Source organism: Lates calcarifer, linkage group LG7_1, assembly GCF_001640805.2.
Source record: "Lates calcarifer isolate ASB-BC8 linkage group LG7_1, TLL_Latcal_v3, whole genome shotgun sequence".
NCBI lineage: Eukaryota > Metazoa > Chordata > Actinopteri > Centropomidae > Lates > Lates calcarifer.
Window position 1 is genome coordinate 9,336,798 of NC_066839.1, and position 23,659 is coordinate 9,360,456.

Here is a 23,659-nt window from a genome sequence, read left to right on the forward strand (position 1 = left end):
GTCACAACAGAAGGTATTTTGAAAAGAGAAGGGGGGGGGGGGACTTGGGGTCAAAAGCGACCTCAAATGTCACAATGGCATATTTTTCACCTCCTGTCACCAGAGTTTGAAAAAAGAATAGTGGCGTCAACAGCGGTTTTCAGTCTAAGGGGAGACTTTGTGGAGCTTTTTAACTCATTTCCTTTCCTTGTCTTGATTCACCTGCCGTAGGCCCTCACAGACCTGAATCCTGTTTGAAATGGTGAACAGAGAAAAGTGTCTGAAATGATGAAGAAAGTCTAGACTGCAGTTCCATAACCAGAACCAGCCCATGATTGTCGATCAATTTAAAACCCCTGAATGGCGGTTGTTTGCTTGTGGGAAAGGAAGGAGAAAGGCATGTGAGGGCCAGAGAGGATGTGGCGGGAGATGGAGGTCTGGATAAAATCAAGTGACATGAACGGGCAAGCCTGGGGTGAGCAAAGGTCAAAGTTAGAGTCAGTTATATAAGAGATCAAGCTGTAGATGCAAAGAGGGTAGAGCCGCAGGTTTGATGTCCATGTTTGTGTGTGTTTATGTGTGTGTGTGTGTGTGATGGTGATTCTCCCTGCCAGGGGATTTTCCATAGTCACTGCTGTGTTCAGAAACAGATGCAATATTGGCAGTCAAACCAGTAGTCGGGTAGAAAAGCCTTAGAAAAATAAGCCCTCAAAGCATTCTTCCCGCTGTCCCAGCTAATTTCACACTCACCCACTTTCTTGCTGCCATTCTTTCTTTAAATACAACCTCATCGACTGCACTGATTCTTCTGGTTCATTTCAGTCCCACCACACTATGTTACCACTTCGTCTGGGCCGGTTTCTTTCCTCATTCTCTTTTTCTTCAGTGACTCTGGATTAAGCCTCTTCCCCACAGAAGTCAGTATTTAATAACATAATTCATTTTCTGCAAGCTGAAATCTACCACTTCGATGACAACTCTTATTAAGGCGAGGCAGATGTAACTAATAAGTTATCGATTCTCTCACCTTTTCTTTCTGTTTCTCTCACTACCCCCATCTCTCCCTCCCCACTCCCCCTGCTGCTCTCTGTCCATGTGAGGTGATTCAGCATCAGTGGAAGTCTTTAAGGCAGCACGTGAGTGACCTCATCCTCACACATCTGCTGGAGTGTTTTACCAACCAGGGCACCATCCAGGGCCTCAGCACTCTGCAGGGGTTATGATCAACACATGGGCACACACACACACACACACACACACACACAAACAGATTTCTCTCGATAACTGAATTTGAATGAACACAGCATACACATATTCATCCATTCAGACACACTGGAAAGTGCATTGCATATGTGCATGGATACACAGACACACACATCCACACATAAGTAATTACTTTTATATTTGCACTGGATTTTCAATGAGGCTTCATATAAACAGTCAGACAATGCAGACACTCCAAATCTAAGTGTGCAAGGAGTTGTCAACATTACATCAGCTTTTTAATGCCTCATTAGTGGTATAAGACAAACCTTGCAATGGACAGAACTCTACTTCAAACAATGTAACAGTGTGTGTATATGTGTGTGAGTGAGTGCTTATTAAGAATGGTAATGATTAAATAATTGCTTTTTTAATCTGACATATTAGTTCACAACCCAAGCATCCAACAGAAAATTGAATTTAACCATAAATACTCAAGCAAAACTTTAGAAGATAAGAAAACTAATAGCAAATATGCATTCAATTTTATATCAGAGTTATGAGAGTCATCATTATACATTAGGATGTAGGTTTTTGAGTAAAGGAACTACTGTTTAAACTTAAACAGCTGGTTTTATTGGTCAACTTTAAAGATGTATTAATAGATTTTTCTTACCCACTTGTGAGCCATTAAACAGCTGAACGTGTAAACACAACATTGCCATATTATCACCCTGTGAAGTTAGCAAACAGTTTACACAACCTTCTTACACAACCAGCAGACATGGAGGAACATTGGTGTTCATGTGGAGTTGAATCACTTGCCTTCTGATATATCTATTTTTTAGCCTCTAAATACTCCATTTTGTTCTGTCTACTGTTTGGTGCTGAGCAGGTAGCATGTAGTTTTTTGTTACTGCCAGCTGCTTGTTGTTACTAATTGGTTGATGAGAGCAATAACAGTGCACCAAAGCAGTAAAGGTGCAGGCTTTAAAACCAAAACAAGCAGCTGAAAGGTGCTTAAACTGTTCTGGAGAACTGAAGCAAACTGCAGGAGCCCTTGCTGTCACGTTACACATGGTAATTAGATCTATTGCTCATGTAATAATATTGACTAGTGCAGCTTTAAATTGTCAGTCACATTGCCAAAGCTGCCTCACCTACTTTGAATGCATACATTCAAACAAGCAGGCTCCTTGTTGCTCTAAAATTGCAGTCACAACATTCATAAACATCCTATGTTGTGCTCCTTCCCATGTGCTTCCGTTTGTTGGCTGTCGTCTATTCGCAGCCAGCCAGCCAGCCAGCCCAGGCAGCTCCTGTTCTGATGTGACTTTTCCATACAGAACTCTGGGACCCAGCCAATCAGTATGAGAAGAGCAGGGCCCGCTCTTTCACAACATCTCCTGGCTCCACAATCGAGGATGTTTTTTAATGCAGAATGATTAATAAGACATTAAGTAAAATACTGCCTTGGACGCCTCCTTGGGAAACTGCATTCTAAATTTTCCATGTACAACTTCTCCTTGGTACGAGATGGCTTTTCAAGATGCTATGCCCCCCCACCTCCCTTTTTTTAAAATCTGGATTTAGTGATGTGATGCAGTTGCCAAGAAAGGAGGAGAACAATGCATATCTTCAATCCCCAGTTTCAGATTTATAAGACATTGGACAACTATGATGTCTGGATCAAGCATCACTTCCTCTCATTGAGCTGATGAGTGCAGTCGTGTTTGTATGTGCTTATGCATTATTTCTGTGTCTCTGTTGTTTGTGTGTGATCTCTTTGCAGGCGTATGGGCAGCGTATGCCTGCACACACGGTAGTACTTGTGTTTCTGTTTATTCCACATCTGTTAGTGTCCCTCTGTGTATAAATAAATCTTGTCCCTGAAGTGCTTTCCAATGGCAGTGAAATGATAACTAACAACGTCTATCATGTGCACAAGGACCAAACTTATTACGTACTTGAGCAAAACGACCGCCTGTAAAGACTGTCTTTATGTGTTGTTGTGCTGGCTGTTTCCTCAGCCACTGGCAAAAGGGTGTAACATTTACAACCCTCAAAAAGTCAGACAGGGTGGGAGTGAATATAAAAGACACAAGGAAATGGAGGCAAGTGTCAGGAAAAAAGGAGACTAAAATGTAAAATTCCCCCAAGCCCAAGGCAAGTGTTGGATCAGAAACAATTTGTTTTAGCTTGGTGTGGAGCACCAGATGAGTTTTGGCACATGGGACAACACAATGATACACCAGTAAGTCAGTTTAGCATGTCTTCTGGCAGGTTCCCGCCATCTGAGTTGTCCTGCTCCACCTGTGTGGCGCTCTCACACGTTTAAAACAAATGCTAATAATTATTTGCAACAACTGTTTTCGCTGACGCCGGGCCAAGGCTGATTGACTTTGACGGATCACAGCAGCTGAAGAGGCACAACTCGAGAGCCCAGAGACATATGGGGATAAATTCCAACAGAGTAACGCACATATTCCACCTTCATCTAACACATGGCAAAGAGGAATAAGTCAACTTGTCAGATTTTCTCAGGTCTATAAATGAGCTGAGAGAGAGAGAGAGACATAATAAACCAAAACAGTTTCCATACCACACTTGCATGCATAGGCATGTCTGCTTTATGTTATGCAACTGCCATGCCTTATTTTATTGTGTGTTTACAATAGAACCTATTGTAGTGACTTCACGCTGTCTTACTATATGCACGATATTTGATGTAACATCCCGTTAAAATAACCAAATGTGATAAAATGTTTTAGCACCGATTTTACAGTGAATTACAGTCTTTGACTTAGACATGAGTCATTACAACTGCATGAAGAGAGGCAACTTCCTCATTCGTTTGGTGCAGAGGGTTTCAGTGTAGCACTGGCAAAAGAGCCGGCTGTTTGGCCAAAAACATGAAGCACAGTTACATTTTTGTTACTGCACAGTTTGTCGTTATCTGGCAGTGCAGTGCATTGGTCAATATTTGCTCTTACAGTGAGGCCCTTCGCTCTGGGCCAAGATGTGCTCAAAAACAACTAGTTTGGATGATGTATCGCCACGTCATGCAAAAACTCAAGCCACCAAAGCCACACTCAAAGAGAGATGACAGCTGTTTTAATGGGGATAGTAGAGGACAATATCATGCAGTCTCTCACAATGTTTTCCCTAGAGCATTGTACTCAGCCATTCAATTGAAAAGTAACAGAGGTGAATGTATAAAGAACAAAAAAGGAGGTCTTATGAGACGTGTTCAAACGCTCACACCTGGACAACCATTGAGTGACGTGAGTCTGAATGTTGGACCACTGGTTTTGGGGGTATGGGATATCAGACGCTGTTTGACCCACCGACAATCACTTGTGTTGGAATACACTGGCGCCTTAATTCTACTGTCTCCAGATGGAGGAGAAAATCACTGTTGCCTTGATAATGTTCCAAAACATCAAAATCCAGCCTCAGAGGAGAATAGAACGCTGTGCAGTGTCTTGGCATCTGGTAAGCCTTCAAACTGAATTTCCTGGTTTCTATTTTATCTTCCCACTGGTACACACCAACACAGCCACTCCTGTGTTTTTTTTTTAAGCCTTGTTGTTTTAGGTCAGCCTAACACCTGAGTTGTTGGCTTCTACAGAGACAGTGAGTTTTCTGAATAAAGATGAAGGAAACCAAACCATTGCCCCGTTGTTTTGCACCAGAGATCTCAGACAGATCGTTTGGTTTATCACAGTGGAGACCAATATTCCCTAGTCTTGCCATAGTAAAATAAATATCTGCTGAATATTTTTGATGACTGGTTAAGTCTTTGATGAGAAGAAGATGGTAACAATCTTTGCATCTAACTCTCAGCAAGAAAACAAATAAGTATTAAGTAAGTAATTCCTGGTCTGTCAAACTCTTCTTTTAATATTAAATATCTCCTCAGTGTGTATGTGTAAATGTGAACCATTGCTGAGAAGTTACAGCTACAACTGATTTCACTGGAATATTTGCGGTTGCAGTACTTTTTGCACACAATCATTATGGGATGTCAGAGTATTTTGGGGCATAAAGTCATATTATAGCAGTCTAAATATTGTACTACCCGTACTGATTATGATGAAATCATATATTTGAACTCAACAATCGAGGCCACCGTGTTGGAACGTTAACATGGAGAAAAAATGACTTCTAAAACAATAAACTTGTCAAAGGTAGATACCCCTGCCAATGTTGTGTTTTGATTATCTAGAAAAGCTGCTTCTGGCCTTGGCTCTCACTGGCATGGACTTTTCCAATGACGTATTTCTATCTGCTGCAGAGGTCAAGGATAATAATGAAGTAATAGAAAATCTGAGCAACTTGGCATCTGACAAGAGCAGTGGAGGTGATTTAATGAGCCTTAATCCAAAGGTTTGTAACTATGCCTGAGGTCTGGAAAACAGTGTCAGATAGTCTGGTATATTCTTATGCTAGCTCAACTGTCACTCACAAAAAGATACAAACTAAATTCATGTTTATCGTCTCCGCTTTTTGGGACTGATTCTTGCTCCAACACCTTGAGTAGGTAAGCTGTATCTGACCATAACCTTACTTGTAGTTGTAGTTACACTTGAACGGCAATCTATAAAAATCTGTTTCTCTTTTTGTGAGTAGTGATATCAGATGATTGACATGATTGACTTTGATATGTCCATTAAGTAAGTTATGAAGTTAGAGCCAGGTGAAGGTTAGCTTAGCTTTTAAAATCTGGCTTTGTCATGTGCTAACTGTCAACACAATGCCTCTGTAAAGACATTCTTATACTCCAGTATTTGTACTAATTAAACAGACAAGATATAAAGTATTAATTACTGGGCTTTAGAAGTGCAGGTAGGATGATTTTAGACAAAGCTATGCAAGCTGTTTCCCCCTGCTTCAAGTCTTTATGCAGTTAGCTAACGGTTAGTTGGCTAAGCTAACTGTCTCCTAGTTGTACTACTTTAAAATGTAAGCACATGGCAAACGTTTATCTTTTTCAAGGCAGTTATACCAAGAATTAAGCCTGTAACAGGATGTTGATGGATGTTGTTTCATTTATCATTTTTAACGGTTGTGATAACAATGTAAGGTAAATGTCCAGGAATACAGCAACGTTGCTACAAAAGAGTCACAACAAGGACCTGAGAGTCTGCAATACTTAGTTACTGTACAGTAAAACTTGGTGTACCAAAAAAACTGTCTACAAACTGTGATGGATGTTTACAGCAGACAGTTTGGGCAAGACTTTTACCACTGGTCATTGTTTTCTTCCACTGTCTTTAGCTTAACTAAGAGTTTTGTTTAACACTGATGTTCTGTCTCGCTCACGTTTTTTGTCAGACTTCTTGTCATGTTGCCATGTACCCTATATCTCAGCAATTATTTTGGTAAGTATAATGATACTTGTACTGAAGGGAAATTTTGCCTTTATTTATTGTCCTGTATTTGTTGGTGTCACTGACACATAATAATAGGTTTCAGATGTGACATCTTTTGTACCAATACAACAGCTGAAATTGTTAAGCAGTCAAGCGGTCAAGCATGAATTAAATTTAATGTTCTCTCTCTTGAAGAGTTGGAACATTAGTAACTTAATTTCCCTTACTTCTAGCTTACTCTCTGTTTTTCTTTTTCATTCCCCCCTTTTTGACTTACTTGCCTCCACAGTCCTGAAAACCAAACAATGGTTTTAGTGCAGACAGCCCCTCAATACGTCACCTCACACCACTGATTTATTTACAAGGCCTTAACTCTCATCATCTGCTCAAAGGAAAAGGAAAAAATCCAGCGATTAAAATGCATCATCCTTCTGTGGCTGTGATAGAACTGGGATCTTCAAAGACATCAAGACAGAGGAACCACGGCAGCTGAAGTGCTTCTCTGTCCTGGCAGTCAGGAGTTCTGGAGCCTCATTAATCGATCACAGTGTCTAAAATTGACTTCATTAGGGCTGTAAAAACACCACAACTCAGTCAAGCCCCTCTCACAGCCTCTTTATCAGATCTATATAAGCCAACAGTGTAAGATAGAATGACATAGTGGTTTAGTCGGCCAACAAACCAAAGCCATGGGAGCAATTACCCATAATCCTAAACCCTATCTTTGTGGTTTATGGGCCAATAAAAGAGAATATTATCTAGAAGCTGCTGGATTAGGGAAGATTTGCTCATATGACTGACTAAACTGTAGTGTTGTGAAGGTGTGCCTGCGTTCCAGTGCTTTGACACACATGCAGTTTCTGAATGGCATGCATTAGTATGTGTCGCCGGAGCATATAATGACTCACAGGAGATGTTAAATACACCTCAGACCTCACACACAGCCACAGTGGACGGTCAGTAGCAATCAACGTCAGTGCTTAAGCGAAAGAAAATACCCCTGCTCTCCCTCGGGTTAACGATGTCTAGAATCTTCTCTGTTTTTCCAGGTTTGTTTCCATCACATGAAGTAATTTTAGACATTCATGTCACTAAATGACTTTAGCTGTTGACAGAATTGGGATATGGGGCAGCACTTTCTCCGAGCCTGACCTGATTACCTGGAAATTAGCTTGCCTTAAAAATATATCCTTATTTTACTGCCTTAGATGGTGGCACAGCGAAACATAAAACAACTAGTCTTCCTTATGAGAGTGTGTTTACTTTTTAAAGGCAAGTTGAATGAATGTTGGCAATATTTCCTGTGCAACAGGAGCTGAGTTTAAAGACTTCCACAGTATTTCATGACATCAATAGTATGTCTAATTTCTAAAGCTTCCTGTCACCGTGTTGTGTCTGCCTTTTTTCCTCCTGCTTCTCTCGCAATAGGAAATGAGACACTAGAGATCGTATTTCACATTTCAGACTTTCACGTCGTCTGTTGTAACTCTAGCCCTTAAATGAAGATAACAAACGTCAAACTACTAATAATCTGAGAAGACATTGATGATTTTTGACTCCTTGTACACAGACCTCTCAGTTCCCCCCACAGTGCTTCCTCAGGTTCATGCGTGACCTACCCGTGTGCCAAAAGAATGATATAATTGTGAGGCTCCGGAGGCTGGGGTTCATAACTGACTTTTACAATGAGCTTAGACTGGTGAGAAAAAAAAAAGGAGCCCCCGCTCTCATCCAAACACCACTAAAAGAACAGTGAGCTGAGAGCAAAACAACTAAGTCTCTATCACTGCAGCCTGCCTGTTTTGTCATCTTGGAGTTTGGTAAATATTATGTCTCTGAGCAATTGAGAATTCCCAGATCCTTTATTTGTCTATTTTTTTGTCTTTTAATGAAAAGCTTGTACAGAGGGACAGTGTCGTTTCTCTGTCTCTGTTGTTTATGACTCCTGTTTGTGCAGTCTGATCCTGTCATTCCAGCTAATACGGCCAAGGATACATGATATTCCCTCAGATTCTCTAGATATCCTCTCTCCTGCCAATACGGCTTCTCCTCCAATACATGTAACATTTTTTTATACACCTTTACACTGCCGCAAGCCTAGAGCTGAATTTTGTAAGGGCCTTGTAATTTCCTTCTCCATCATAAGTAGTTGTTTAAACCACAACAGTAAGGATGACAGATTCAGTGTCATAATAAACAGAACAGCTGAAGGTGTAGCTTTGTCAGAGAAATATTCCTCCAGAAATTGAACTCTGTAACAGAAAACGGTTGCTATGTTTTTCCAGATTGTTAAAGAAAAATATAGAATACAGAAAAAAAATGAAAAAAATTGAATGAATGCCTGTGATCTGCTCTAGTAAATTGCTTTGACATTGTTATTACTAAGTAATTATGCCACATATTTTAAGTGCATATTCACATGTTGGAACTCAAGAGTGTATTATAGTTAGAATTAATAAAACAGGCCATGGATGATTTTACTGCGAATGCAGTCTTAGAACTGGAGTGTCTCCAGTTGGCCTGTGCAGGTATGGGTCCTGTGACTAAACTGAACAACTGAACACCCAAGTCATACATCAAATCAGATATCTTGAACAAATAAAAGCCTTTTTAAACTCACAAAAAGGGAAGAGTCAATTGTAAATCATTTTAATTCAGTTGTGTGTTTTCTGAGGACAGAACACTGTCAAGTGCAGCTTTAAAGAACTTTGATAATAACTACTGTTTTAAAGCTGCTCCAACCAAATTTTACATGAATAATGGATGAAATAACAATGTGTAATGTGAAAGGAATCTTAGTACAAACCCTAAGAGAATTATCACCTAATTCTTCAATTTCCTTCATTTCATGTGTTTCACCTCCTTGTTTTGGTTTAAAGCCCCCACTTTACTGTTTTGATTCTGTCTCAATCATGCTAATCAACCTTATTTCCAGCTGCAGCAGGCATCTGTTGTCAGCAAAAAATAAAAAGCGGTAGTCAACCCACTGTATACCACCTGCTCAGCACCAAACGACACCCTGACAAAGTTAACGACTAAAGTGGCTAAAGAGCGAGGTATTTCCCTCAAGAGGTAGTAAAGAGCAAAACAAAGATAAAAGGACAGTAAACATTGGACTTAGTTAATCAGGTGGTCAGAGGCTCAACTCCAAATGAATGCTAACATTACTCTGTTGGATAGGTAAATGGGCAATGTTTGCTAACACATCAGCTTTTTAAGGTGATAATACGTCAGTGTTGGGTTTACAACTTGCTGCGCTGTGGCCAGAAACCAATTAATGCAGGTTTGTTAAGGAAAAGGGAGTAAAGGGAGAACTCTTGTCATTGAGCAGACAGATGTTGATTCTCTGCAGCCTCAGCCTTAATCAGTAGCGTGTGAGATACAACATGTGATTTCAACATGTTTTTTTTTTTTTCCAGATACTTTTGATGAATCCATAAAGACAACACATTCACAATCTATCAAGTATTGCTCACCTAAATATTTCCACACAAAGATAACAGAAATAAAACATGACATTTCATGTAAAGTTCTTGGTTTTGAGTATCTGTTTCTCACCCCTTTTTCTTCTCTTTTGCTTTCCTTCCCTCAACCTTCAACTGATTCTTCTTGCGATGATTTCAGCTCTTTAGAATGAAGTCTAACTTTTTCCAGCCCGAATAGCATGTGACCCACTTCTATCAGAAAGAAACAAAAAAGCAGCATGTGGAAAACAGTTACAAGACCTGCATTCTTTCAACACCACTTTTTTTTCTTTATGAGATTTTAATGTCCCTGTAATTAAGCAATTTTGTGCTATATTCAAATGTATGGAAATTAGCTCCCTCTAAATCAATACAATAATGCCCAAGAGTAGCTTATTGGCACTGAGGAGCTGGTTTGAAAAGTAGCTGAATTTCTAATGTAAGATCCACGTGTGGAAAGTCAGCAGGGCCTGGTCTCAATCAAGCAAGCGTGGCCTTCTGCCCTCTTTTCATATAAAGGATCTGCAGTTTGCTCTGTGCAAAGACCTTGACTTGAAAACTACAGAGGATCTGACACACACTGGAAAATAGCTGACGTGATGTTTCGTTGCTGTGTCATTATGGATGGATGTCACTGTGCTAGCTTGGCTGAAAATAAGCTAAGTTTCAACATTTTTGGACAAATTTAAAAGGCGCATGTTTTTTTGTATATGTGCTGGTGAAGCTGATATTGATGGCCTTTACCATCCTCCTGTCTTCTGATGTCAGCTTTTGGCTGCGCTTCTTCATCAAAGCAGATGCAACAAATCACAGTCCAGTTCGACATCCAAAATCTAATGCTAAAGAATGACAAAGTGAATGTTCAATGAGAAGAGAAAATGATGACAGCATCAGTGTTTCTGCCTTTAACCAAACTCTATCTCATTATCTATTCAGTTCATATGTGTGGCTCATTTTCCCTCCAGAAGAACACAACAGAAGGTTACATACATGATGTAAATGTGGTGCCCGGAAAGAATCCTAAAACCTAAGTCTTAAGTTAGCATTTTATCACTTCCTGTTCCCTCATCCCAAAGTCAGTGGGTTTTTGAATAGAAGGCTGATAAAAGGTCTGTGATGAACGCAAGCTCAAGACATTTTCACGTTTTATTCTACGACATAAAATATGTTAGTAAACACCCCACTTGTGATTTTTACGTTTTTACGTGTCTTAAAAAAGGCGGTTGCTAACAACTGGCTAAATAAGACTACAGAGGTTGTCGACGTTGTAAAACCGAATACGAAAAACTGATCTACTCACCTGTCCACCTTTACAGCCTTGTTGTGTTCATACTCATGCTCTTACAAACTATTACTAACTTAACTTTTTTAAGAAGAAAGGCTTTTATAGAAGAGGGCAAAGCTAAATTAAATTACAAGTTGGAAGATTAGTGTTGGTGACGTTGACAACATGTGACTGTGGTGTAGTCGGTTATAGCTTAACGTTATCTTCTTCTGCTGCTGATTGTATTTAGGCTTCAAAAATCATAACAGTGGTGTTCATTTGTGAAGATTATCTTGCTGGACAAAACAAAGTATTACATACTTAGGTTCAGTGTAGTAATGTAATGCCTTGGTTTCTCACTAGCACAGGTCACTGAGTCCAGAATGCATTAGTAATAGTGGGACTCTAGTTAACCTGTAACATTTTTTTCAATGGTCTCGAAATCTGTTCACCAGAATTTTATGTAACTATGCAAAACTCGTTAGCGTGAAGGCTGGTATTAGTTTTACAAGGTCAAAGTCCTTGTTTGAAGCATTGGTTTTTTTTATTATATTGTAATGAAAAGGCTGTTAAAATACCTCAATTAGGAGTTTCAGCATCACACGCTCTTAATGCTGTGTTTAAGGCCTTTCCAAGAAGCAATTCCTCAGGGGAAATAGTGGTGCAGAGTTTAAATCTTGGACCACAGTCCTGTTTTCCTGCTTGTAGCTCTGCATCGTCCCGTTGTATTGGTCATGGTTTATTTATCTATTTTTCGTCTTTCCCTTGACAGCACTCATCATTTCTGACCGGGACACACACGCACACAATGACTTTATCCTCTAACATCTGTAGCAGATGTGCTAGCCTTCATGTACACGTGTTTATGAAGTTAGTTTGTCCTGCTGTCTCTTATGTTCCCTTTTTTTCTCTCTTCCTCTGCATGCATGCAAACACTTGTCTTTATTCATTTTGTATTCTCTGCTCTCAGCATCCATCTTTGGTCTCAGAGCAGGACAGGGTGTCCCATAAGGCTCAGAATTAAAATATCATTATTCTCTCTCAACTCAGGTCAAATGGCACTGCAGCCCGCAGCCAATGAAAATATTTTGGGGCAAAGGGAGGCTCATCACTCACTGAAAACACACGGCAACAGACACTCTCATTCACACACAGCATACCTGGAAAATATGCTTGAAATCTGACAACCGTCCACCAGGGTGTTGACAAATTGGTCTGCTATCGCTTCAAAAACAAACCATTATCTCTCCATCACTGCCCAGGGGAAATACTTTATGCCCTCTCAGAACTCCCTTTGTATTTAATGTCTTTTAAATCTGACTGCCACAGGGCATTGGAGCCAACCTCAACAAACTACCGCCTGCACTCCTCAGATAAGGGAACGGAGGTTAGACCTTTGATAATGAGCAGAGTTTAAGTAAGGGAAGGAAGAAGCTGAATCAGCTCTTCTTAATGTACTGGAATAAAAGAAATGCTTTTGGTGAAATTCTGCACTTCGAACCATATAGTTCTTGGATTAACTTGAGCAAAATTTGAATCACATCCATCGCTGAACTATCAGCAAAGTACGTAGATGAAGTATTAGGTGTCCTAGTGATAGATGGATGGAATAATGACAAAGTCTCTCGGCTCTCTTGGGTCATAAAACTTCTGCTCCATTCTCAGAGGAAAGTTGGGGATTATTAAGAGTGATATGTTAGGCTTTGCCATAAGGCAGAGTTGTGTGGTATGGATGGAGAATTAATACTAGCTGGCTGCTACTGGATGTCATCAATTCTGCTCACTGAGCCAAAGCTAAAAGCACTGAAAAGGGCAGTGTTGGTTCTGCTGTTATGGCTTTAAGGAAAGAGCAATCAATCTCAAAAATCTCTTATATGGAGTAATGATTAAATGGTAACAAACACAAAATAGACCTTTCCATTCAGTCAGTCTTATCGATGAAATATTTTCCACCTGGTTTATTGTGGTAGTGACCCACTTATGATTATGCTTTTTTCCCTTCTTCATCACAGTTATTTTATGCAGATGGACTATAATTCATGTTCAAACAGCACAGTAAAAAAATCCAAGCATCACAAATGGCTTTGAGAATGAAAATGAAAGTCTATTCTCTGTGAAAGATTTTATCTGAATTTAGTGACACTAATAGCAAATTCAACAAGGCCACCAAGTAATTGGATTAATATTCAGTTTCAAACGGTCGAGAATATCCCAATTATAATCAGTTCTACAAATTTGTACCGAAGGCTTTTCCAAATCTAACACAGCAGATGTGGCCTCTGTTACAAGAAGCAGTGGAAGTATTCAGACCCTTTACTTGAATAGTGCTAATGTAGCAACGTCAAAATAGTTCATTACAAGTAGAAGTCTAAAACTCTAAGCACTAAAGTACAGATTTAAAGTAGTTGTACTCGAGTATTTCCATTTTATTCTATTTGATACTTCTACTTTACACCATCTCAGAGAGAAATGTTATATATTTACTTTGCACTATATTTGCCAAAAATGCTAGTTACTAGGTACTCTTCTAGTTACATACAAAACATATTATTTCATTCAATGTATGTGTGAGAACTGTTCAGATTCACTTTGACCAACTACTATAGTAAAATGCTATTTACACATTAATGCATCAATAATGTAATAGCAATGAAATAATACGGTATTCAATAATATAACACTCACAGGGACCAGTTGTCAGCAATTAGTACTTTTACTTCTGATTCATTAAGTACATTTCTCAGTAGTACTTGTATATTTTTGGTTAGCAACATTCTCAACACAGGACTCTTATTACTGACGGAGTATTTTTACTGTGATTTTGTTGCTTTTACTCATTCTGCAGAAAAATTGCCATTTGAGTGACATATTATACTGTATTATTAGACTGTAGATGATTTGAAACCCATAATTTGACTAGTAACTAGTAACAGTAAAAATAATAAAACTAAAATACTTTGCACAGATTTCAAGGCAAATCAAATTATAGTTTAAAAGGTATGCATCAATAATCTGGATATTTATGGGGCAGTGTGTTAATACTCTTCACATGGCTGATATTTGATAGCATGCCTAATGCCAATGAACTGGTATTTCCTCTGTTTTTCTTTCTCCTTCTCACCTGCTTCTGTCCACAATGTGTTGTTTTTGACATTTCTTCAGATTTTAACAGTTGCTCTTCCAACTGGCTCAACCAAACTCTCTCAGTTACTCACATCTTCCATTAGGTTGATTAAGTAGATCTGGATCACGTGTGGCAGCCTTTTGCTCGAAAAGAATGTGGCAGCGGGAGAATATGATGTGATTCATGTTTTTGGATTGCTGTGGTTTCCATAGCACCTTTATTCAGTCTCCCACAGTTCCTGAGCAAATATTTGGTCTTTTATTCTTTGTCTGTATACATACAAGACTTACACAGTAACTCTTAATGAATTCTGGTGAATACCAAAAGGGTGTTTTTAAAAAACTGTATGATGATTTAAGAACACAAATAAACAAATAAAAAGTAGCTGTCAGAAGCTGTTACATTATGAAATACAAATCTCACGATTGAAAATTAACAGACCTATACACACCTTAAGTGCCCATTCTTACAGTTTTCTTTGCAGCTTGTGCTTTGGTCCAATGTCACTGGTTTGACCATGTGTGTGCATAATTGATGAGATAAATAACACTGGGTAAGGACCTCTCTCTGGAATAGTTGGGAATAGTACAAGGACACTTTCAGACAAAGAGTTAAACTAAGCAAGAGCACACATGCTTCTTTTTCCCTCATATACAGACTGCTTTATATAAAAAGTGCATTTTAATGATATACACTGAGTTGTTTAAAAAGTACTATATTCTCTTTCTGTGAAGCTGGAATAAATTTGTAGTGGTGTCTTTTTCTTGTGGCAGGCAAAAGTCTGTGTCTTAGGGCAGGACCAGTGGAGGTGTGAGCCTGCAGCAGGATGCAGGACAGTTGCCCTTGGTAACAATGTCTCCTCCTCCTCCTCCTGTGTTACCACTTGCCAGGGATGGGCACCCCACATTCATACCAACCCACGAACGGATGAGGCGTACGTCTGCCAATAACTCCAAACGTAACCGGCTCCTGTCTGTATGCACGATAAAAACCTGCAACAGAAAACAAATAACAAATGCTGCTCATAGCCATTTGCCATCTGAATTTAGTGCAAGTTTTAAACAAATATCCAGAAAACTGGCAAAAGAAAATGCAAGTTAAAGTGCGTTTCCACTGACTATCGTCATGCCACTATTAGGAGCTGGGGCGCATTGAGGTAAACAGTCGGAGACTAGTCCTCCAGTCGATCATAAATCGCAGCAGAAAAAGACAAGATGACCGCACAGATCTGATGTTTTCAGCTGCTACTATTTTAAGTCCTTCCAGTGGAGCGGGGGTTTCAGTACACATGGAAGTCACACACTGCGCCTACGTGATTTATTCACCACGTCTGTTCCCATTGCACTTTTATTGCACTTTGATATTAATGATACACCACCTTTTCCACCTCAGCCAAGCATAAAAACATGTTTTATGATTTTTTGACCTTTTTTTCTGGCATTTCCACTCATGTTTTCTTTTTTTTTGTACAAATTGAAAATGTAATGTTATTCGCAGATATACACTGGGACACAATAATATAATAAGGATCTGAGCATATCGAGATACATATAGTCATAATTTAGCACTGGTTGGCAATCATTTGGTTATTTCCTCTTGACTCAAATGATGTTAAATGATGAGTTTTGTGATGTTTATATTTTTCTCAATCACCAAAATCCCACGAAAAAGACAATTAAATGATCCAAGCATTGTCTTTGTAGCCAAAGCCTGATAAATCGTATTCATCTGTGCCACAGACCTTGACAGTTGTCCAAAAACTATTAAAAACACATCAGTGAGCCACACTGTTGCACTCAGTGACATATGCCTTCATTACGTCAAACATGGACACTGTAGTTTATTTTGAATCAATATCCACATAAAATATCCACATCCTGCTACTCTACGTAGTCACTAGAGCACCAAAGGTGTATTAATACAAAGCTGAAAACAGTCACAAATAAATGTAGTATCCTCATTCTCTGTTTGAGTAACATTTGATAAAAACTAGTGTCCAGCTTTTTTTAAAGAACTTATTGAGCATTGTTTTTAAAGATTTACATCTTCACTAGTAACAAATAAGCTTTGTGAGCAAGAGACAGGGAAGGCAAGCCAGAAAGTTAAGAGTAACACATTGTTGGTTTTTGTCTTTTCGTGGTATTTATTGAAAATAAGAAAATGTAAAATAATGCCAACCTTAGCCTTTATATATAACCCCAACCACCCCCAAACCAAAAGAGCATTCAATTCTTGCATTTTAAAATTTTCTTTTTAACAGCTGACTATCAAGTCTTTGATATCAAACTTTCCTTGAACACACTGCCAAGAAAAGCTTCTCAAAACATCAGTTACTTGCAACTACAAAGCTACCAGAGACTAATATAACTGACAAAAAACATAAAGCCAACAACCATAATATGTTCACTGTCTTGGATTACCTGTCTCAAGCACATTTCAGATATTCTCCTTGTGTACTGATATGACCTGAAATCAATAATTGCCAGGAAGTAACAGCATTAATCTAAGAAGTTATGGTATAATTAGAAAAATGGTCTGTACTAATGAAAAGCATGTGAGTTTTAGACTAAAACAAGAAAAACCCTGGTAGGTCCTTTAACAAGTATTCATTTAAACATTATTCTGCACAGATAAGATCAATGCAGCTGGTTCACGACTGAGCCAGGTTGTGTGGAAAAAATGATAATAGGTTTGATCTAAATATCACAGCCACAAATTTGCCATGTGCGTTCAATCTGCTCTTGTTTACCTTGCGCTGAGGGAAGATTATTTGAGAGGTAGGCCGGGCCCGTCCTTCCATCCCTGTAGGAGTCCACAAACTGGCAATGGTCCTCTCCCTGTCCGAATGTATCTCCTATACTGTAGAAAGGCTCTGCAGAGGGAAGTTAGGTAATTTTCAATTATTTAGGGTTGATTATCTCCACACAAAAAGCTATTGCTTAGGTGGAGGGAGAAGGGATTGTAAGCAGTATTGATTTCTAATAATGAAGCGCAGCAGTCATGTGATACATCACCTCTAAGACCATCTCCCATGAAGATCTTGTATCGCAGAGAGTTACACAGAACCACGCCCACAAACTTCCTGTACCACGTCCGCTTGACGTACTGGCTGCCCTTACAGCTGCTGTGGACTGGGTTATATTTGAAGGTGAAGGGGATCCAGATCGGCTCTCCACCTGTGGAGCAGGGAGGAAGAGTGGAGTGGGGCAGTAAAATACACATCCTCTACATATTATGTATACCTGTGCACAGAGGAGGGTGAGAGGATAAAACTGTTTTACGGTTAGATATGAAATGCTCTGTTCCAAAGGTATCCAGGTGCATTTTATATGTGCAGCCAAATTCAGTTTATATATAGTTGTAACCTAGCTGTTGTGATGATTTATACTGCCATAGGTGTACAAAGCACTTAATGTTTTAGGGCCAAAATACATTTTTGATCCTCTGATACTTTATGACTCATCCGGACATCTCAGACTGCCTGGAGCTGGTCTGCTTTCCGTTCCCAGAGTCAAAACAAACCATAAAGAGGTTCAGTTTTTCTGCCCCATGCATCTGGAACAAACTCCTAGAAAACCTGAGGTCTGAGAGTTTGCCTCAATTTTTATTATCCTGTTTAATTATAAGTTTTTTTTTATTGTCTTGTGTTTTATATATAAAATAAACCTGCACTGGGATTCAGGAAGGGAAGCAGAGGAGGTTATAGAGTTAGTTTAGTCTCATATGGGTTTTGTATGCAGTTTGTGTGATAATGTGTTTAAGGTTTAAATAAAAACATCTTATTGCTTATGCCTCACTACAACATTTAGCATTTTTAGCACCTTTATTAGCACATTTTTGATAAAGATAATTAATTAATTTGGTTATTAAAGAATTATAACCAAGATGAGCTTTTACAGTTAAAAAAAAAAAAAAAACCTAAATGACAGCTCTCTTTAAACAAATGATTTAATGGTTTACTGTTTCTAAACTATCTTCTTGATGGTTATGCAGACTTTGCACCATAAGCTGACATTTTGGCACAAGAACACATTCATCAGAGCCACACAGTGGACCCCCTAAAACATATCTGGCATATTTGTACAGCAATTTCCTCCTAAAAGGCCAAAACATATAATACGGATGAAATGGCTGCAATAAGTTGATACTATATAATATATAATCCTGACTGACTCATTGGTAGGGCCCTAGAGCTGCCTCAAGTTACTCAGAGTGACATCTGAATCCATTCAGAATCCATTACTGGTGGGAAATGCTTAAGGAGGAACATTCACACAGAATTAGAGCCAGGCAGGTTGTTGAACAGAGTGATGGCTCTCTCTTTAAAACCACAGTGCAGCTTCAGCAGGACATGGTGTGCTGACCTTAAATCAGAGATGTGCGGTCGGCGTATAGACTTACCAGGTGGCCTTTCAATGAGGAGAGGATCGTCTGAAAGAAAGAATGCAGTCATTTCACCAGGGATGAAAAGCACAGCACTGCAAGTTTAATGCATTCACCTGATTATGGGAACAAAAAAACCAAAAACATAATACGCATCACAAATGCAGACAAACATCTGGTAGTCTGCTCCTACCTCAAGGATGTTTTTCTATGTGAATATCTTGCGTCGCAATAAAATGAACATCACAGTGACAGGCCCACATTTTTGTATAGTAAAGAAAGAAAATCTAAAGCCAGTCTGACTGAGGTTTGAACCGTTGTCAATGGGGCGTCTCAAAGTTTATCTTTGCAGGTGCTGACAGGATACACACCTGATTCAGTGACATAGGTGAGCGTATCGCTGACTGGTCCCAAACCAAACACATTCTTGGCCTGTACTTTGAAGTAGTACCTGAATGAAAACAAACCACAACATGAGGACTTAATGAGAGATTTAGTAGTTTAAGTGTCATCCTGCCAGTTTTGTTGTGACTGGGTGAAGGTGAGGAAATGTTAATGATCGTAGCAGATGACCAGGGCATGCTTCAGTGAGGCTGATTTAAGAGTAGTCGGTTTTATATTTGCGTGAATCCAAAGTGAGCACAGAACAATAAAATGGCTATTTGGCTCATGTTGAAGGGATAAAGAAGGGAAGGAGAGTGGAGGAAAGGGCGGTGAGGGGAAAAAGAGACATCTAGAGAAGTGGAGATTAACAGATAGGAGAGGAGGATAAGGCTGAAAGACAGAAAAATGAAGGCATGTGGAAAAACTAAAGCACAGGGATATATATATAGTATGCTGAGAGAGAGAGAGTCCTGAAAAGAGATGGGGTGCTCAGCTATATGTTGAGCACTGAGCTGACTTTGTCTCTAGGTGGAGGAGGAATTATAAAATCCTATCAGATTAAAACCAACATCACCAGACAACTTTCAAACAGCTTTGAGTGTGTTTGTCTGTCTGTGTGTATGCATGTGTTTTTCCTTTACTCTGCAAGGTCACATACAGTAAGTTCATGGTCTGTCAATTTCTAGCCAAAAACTTTCACCACATACAGCCGCGAGGCCTGGATCCAATCACTACAGCCATGTGACCAACAGAGAGTAAAGTATACATCACCACAGAGAGCAAGAGAGAGAGAGAGAGGGTGGCAGCTGCAGTGAGATGATGTAACCAAAGTAGAAATTGGAGAGGGTAGAGAAAAAAGGAAATGCGAGCCAGAGTATAAAAACAGTGAACAGACCACAAGATGCTGCATCAAGCCGAGCTAGCTATTTGAACCTTCACTGTAGAGATCTCCCGGCTTCATTCAGAGCATTGCTCTCATCAGATGAAAAGCCATGTGGCACACACTGTGGGCCAAATTCAGCCTGGCCATATTACATGCTCCTCAGCACACATGACAGCTCAGCCACAAAAACTAGTGGACTTGTAGAAATCAATTACAAACTGTTTGAAAGAAGTGGAAAAGCAGACTTATCTGTGTATTATATATCCTATACTGCATGCAACCTGTATCTATATATTTGAAGACCTGCATAAAGTGGAATTAGGATTTTCATTACTGGTTAATTTGCTGATAGTTTTCTTGAGCTGCAAAACACCAAAGAACAGTAAAAATGGACATGGCAGTTTCCTGGAGTCCAAGTTGATTTCTTGTTTTGTCAAACCAAAATCAAAAAAGGATCCATTTCTTATAATGTGAGATACAAAAGGCAGCAAACATTTGAGGAGCTGGAACCACCAAATGTTCTGTATGTTTGCTTGAAAGATTATTGAGTTAATTCTCAAAATAGTTGCAGATTAAACAATCACAGATATTTCCATTAAGTTACAAGTTTAAACTCATCCAATGGGATGGAAGAAGGCTGTAACTTCAGTTACTTGTGGGGTATCCAGTTCTGGGATCTGTCTCATGAACAGTAGTTTTAAATTTGAGAGAAAATGGGATATAATGAAGCAGCTTTGGTAGAATACACATGCACTCAATCTTACGAGCAGGAAAACTTTTAGATCAGAGGAAATCAATCCACGATACGTGAATCTCAATATGTGTGTGTTTGGCACCATAGCAGCTCAGTATTTCTGGCAGCCAGAAGGTGCCTGCAGCATGGGAAATGCCAACACTGTCCCATAAACCATCCCAGGATCAACCGTAACCAAGGGAGACACACTATCATGAATACAAGTTGGTTGCCAGGGAGGGAAACCCTTGCTGCAGCCTCTTGGAAAAACTTTACTCTTGCACGCAGTTCTGCTGTTTGTGTTCAGCAGCAGGTGTTTGGTTACACAGCCAAAGGATGAGACACCTATCATAACACCTCGACAGATTCACGCTTCCACCAGGCGAGAGGATACTTCTGTTCCTGATGAACTCACACATCTGAACTTAGTTTCTCACTTTATAAACCTACCAAGTAATGGTTAGATTATTTGCTAGAAAGAATATATAAATAGTAATATAAATAAATATCTTTCTATTTTGAGAACCAGATTGGGAACGACCACATCTATCTATATACCACATCTATATATATATATATATATATATACTATATATATATATATATATATAAACCATATGGTTTTAAGGACAACACATTATCATTGCACCTTTCACCTTTAGCCAGGTCTCTAAAGATACATGTAGTGCTTCATCACTGTATTTTAGTTAATGGCAATCTCTGACATAGAAAGGTGATGGAGTTGCAAAAGAAATGAATAAATGATTATTAAAATGCTATCAGCATTATTCTTAAAATCGTTAAACAGTAAACCCTGAATGCAGGTGGTGGATGAAAAAGAATATCTCTCCTCGTCTCTAGGGTCCACATGCTAAGAGCTGTTTCCATGCATTTATTTTGAAAAGCATGACCCATGTCTCATAAGATGTGGTTGTAAAAACACGCTCTAATAACTGAAACAGACAGAGGTGACCATATATATGTGTCAGATAACATGCTGCATTTACATTCCGCTGATTTTTCCAACATCTCAACAGAGTTTTACAACATGACAGATTCTGGAGCAAATTCAAATCTCCATGTAACCAGACTGATTTACTTCTCTCTGAGGGGTTTTCTGATCTCTCATGCAGCAATTATAGTATCGGTATCCAAGCTCTGATTAGTGTCAGTCTGTGTTGATATCACAATTGGCAGTATGTTCTCATGTAAACATGGCATTACACCAACAGACACATATGCATGTATACATGAACTCACACTCAAAAATGCGGACACGTTGTATATTCTGTGCATTACGTGATGACGGGATAATGGTATACACACTCCCCAGCAGAAACAAATACTCCAAAGCCAGAGCCGAGCACCTGCACCCGAGGCAGCAACCTGACCGTAAACGCTGCACGGCAGGTCACGGTGAAGTTTCATGCAACCAAGCAAATCTTTGTTTGGAAAATAAGGTTCTTGTTTTCTATGATTCCCATGTGTGAGATGATGCTGTGAATTACTGAACCCTGAAAGCGCTGTGCATGTGCGTGCATAAACGTCTTTCCAGGCGTGTGTGTTGTATGTATGCATACAGTGATATATAAGCACACACCAGGTGGTTATGTGTTACCTAGAGTTGGGTTTGAGATTCTCCACAGGCAGGTGAGTCCCGCTAGAGGATCTAGAGGACCATCTGTTGTTGAGGACGTCATCATATGAAGCACTGTGAACCATGTAGCCTGCAGGGAAAACAAAGTGAAGAGCTCATTAGATGTTAGAAATAACTGGATTCACTGTGGCAGAAGCTAAATTAGAAATAAAGTGAAACACAACACTACCCTGAGATTAAACATTGAAAGGATAGTTGTAGAAATGTGTTTATTTCCTTTTTTTTTGCCAAGATTCAATTGAGAAAATCAAAACCATTCTCATGTCTGTACTGTAAATATGAAGCTACTGTCAGAAGAAGGTTAGCTTAGCTTAGCATTAAGATGGAAAGAGGGGGAATCAGATCACCTTGATCTGTCTAAAGGTAACTAAACCTACAACATGTTGTGGTTTTTATGGGTTAACTTCCCTGAGTGGTAGCTGTATACTGACAGTTTATGTTGAACTATTCCTTTAAATTCAATACTTCCGCAACCTGAAAAAAATTGTTTCCTCTGTCAACCTTGGACTCACATGCTTTATGACTTTTTATAAAGTATTAACATGTATTTTATGGTTTCAATTATTTTGTGAGGGTAGGTGGTCTCCCATATACATTTAACTCAGAGGAAAATATGAAGTTCTGGCCTTTTTAGCACCTCATGCTGACTGTCCTCCTGTCTGTCTGTCTGTCTGTTTTCCTCCTCTCCTCAGTCACGCAGACTAATCCTCAGAATTCGGCAAGTAACCTGAGGTCACGCAGCCCACGATCATTCACTTTTAAAACTATAGAGATCGGCTCTGCTGCACATCAAACTACCAACTGTTTCTATTGGACTTTGGAGTTTAAGTTTCTATTTTTGCTGGAGCCACACCAACACAGCTGGCTGCTGACAAGAGAGAAGGGAAATACTAGCTACTTTGTTTTTCTTCTTTTGGTTTTTCATTCCTTCTCCATTTTACATTGTTAAACTGAGGTTTGATAGAGTAGTATTGCCTTTGCCATCTGCATCTGTACTCTATCTTTCCCTACTCTGGGCATAAATTCATTAAATTGCTTCCCTAGAAGTTGGTCCTTTGAGCCAATTGCAACACTTACATTTCTCTCAATGAATAATGTGTATGTTTAGCCCAAAACCTTGCAGAATGTCCTCAATGCTTTACGGTAAAAGGAACCAGAGGCTGATTTCAGGTAAAAACTCAAATCATCCACATCCTAACAGCTGTTTCCA

The 23,659-nt window shown here is 39.3% G+C and overlaps 1 protein-coding gene across 3 annotated transcripts in view; it reads right to left on the minus strand.

Moving 5' to 3' along the window:
• Nucleotides 1–13,975: 13,975 nt before the first annotated feature.
• Nucleotides 13,976–23,659, minus strand: part of fndc1 (fibronectin type III domain containing 1) — a 36,882-nt gene continuing 27,198 nt past the window's right edge. For all 3 annotated transcript variants that reach the window (XM_018676020.2, XM_051071850.1, XM_018676019.2), the window contains 6 exons: nt 22,411–22,519; nt 19,164–19,243; nt 18,811–18,840; nt 17,424–17,585; nt 17,159–17,281; nt 13,976–15,401 (listed from right to left, as the gene is read on the minus strand). In XM_018676020.2, coding sequence (XP_018531536.1) covers nt 15,286–15,401; nt 17,159–17,281; nt 17,424–17,585; nt 18,811–18,840; nt 19,164–19,243; nt 22,411–22,519 — 620 coding nt within the window. In that variant the 3' untranslated portion in view covers nt 13,976–15,285. The remainder of the gene's footprint in view (nt 15,402–17,158; nt 17,282–17,423; nt 17,586–18,810; nt 18,841–19,163; nt 19,244–22,410; nt 22,520–23,659) is intronic.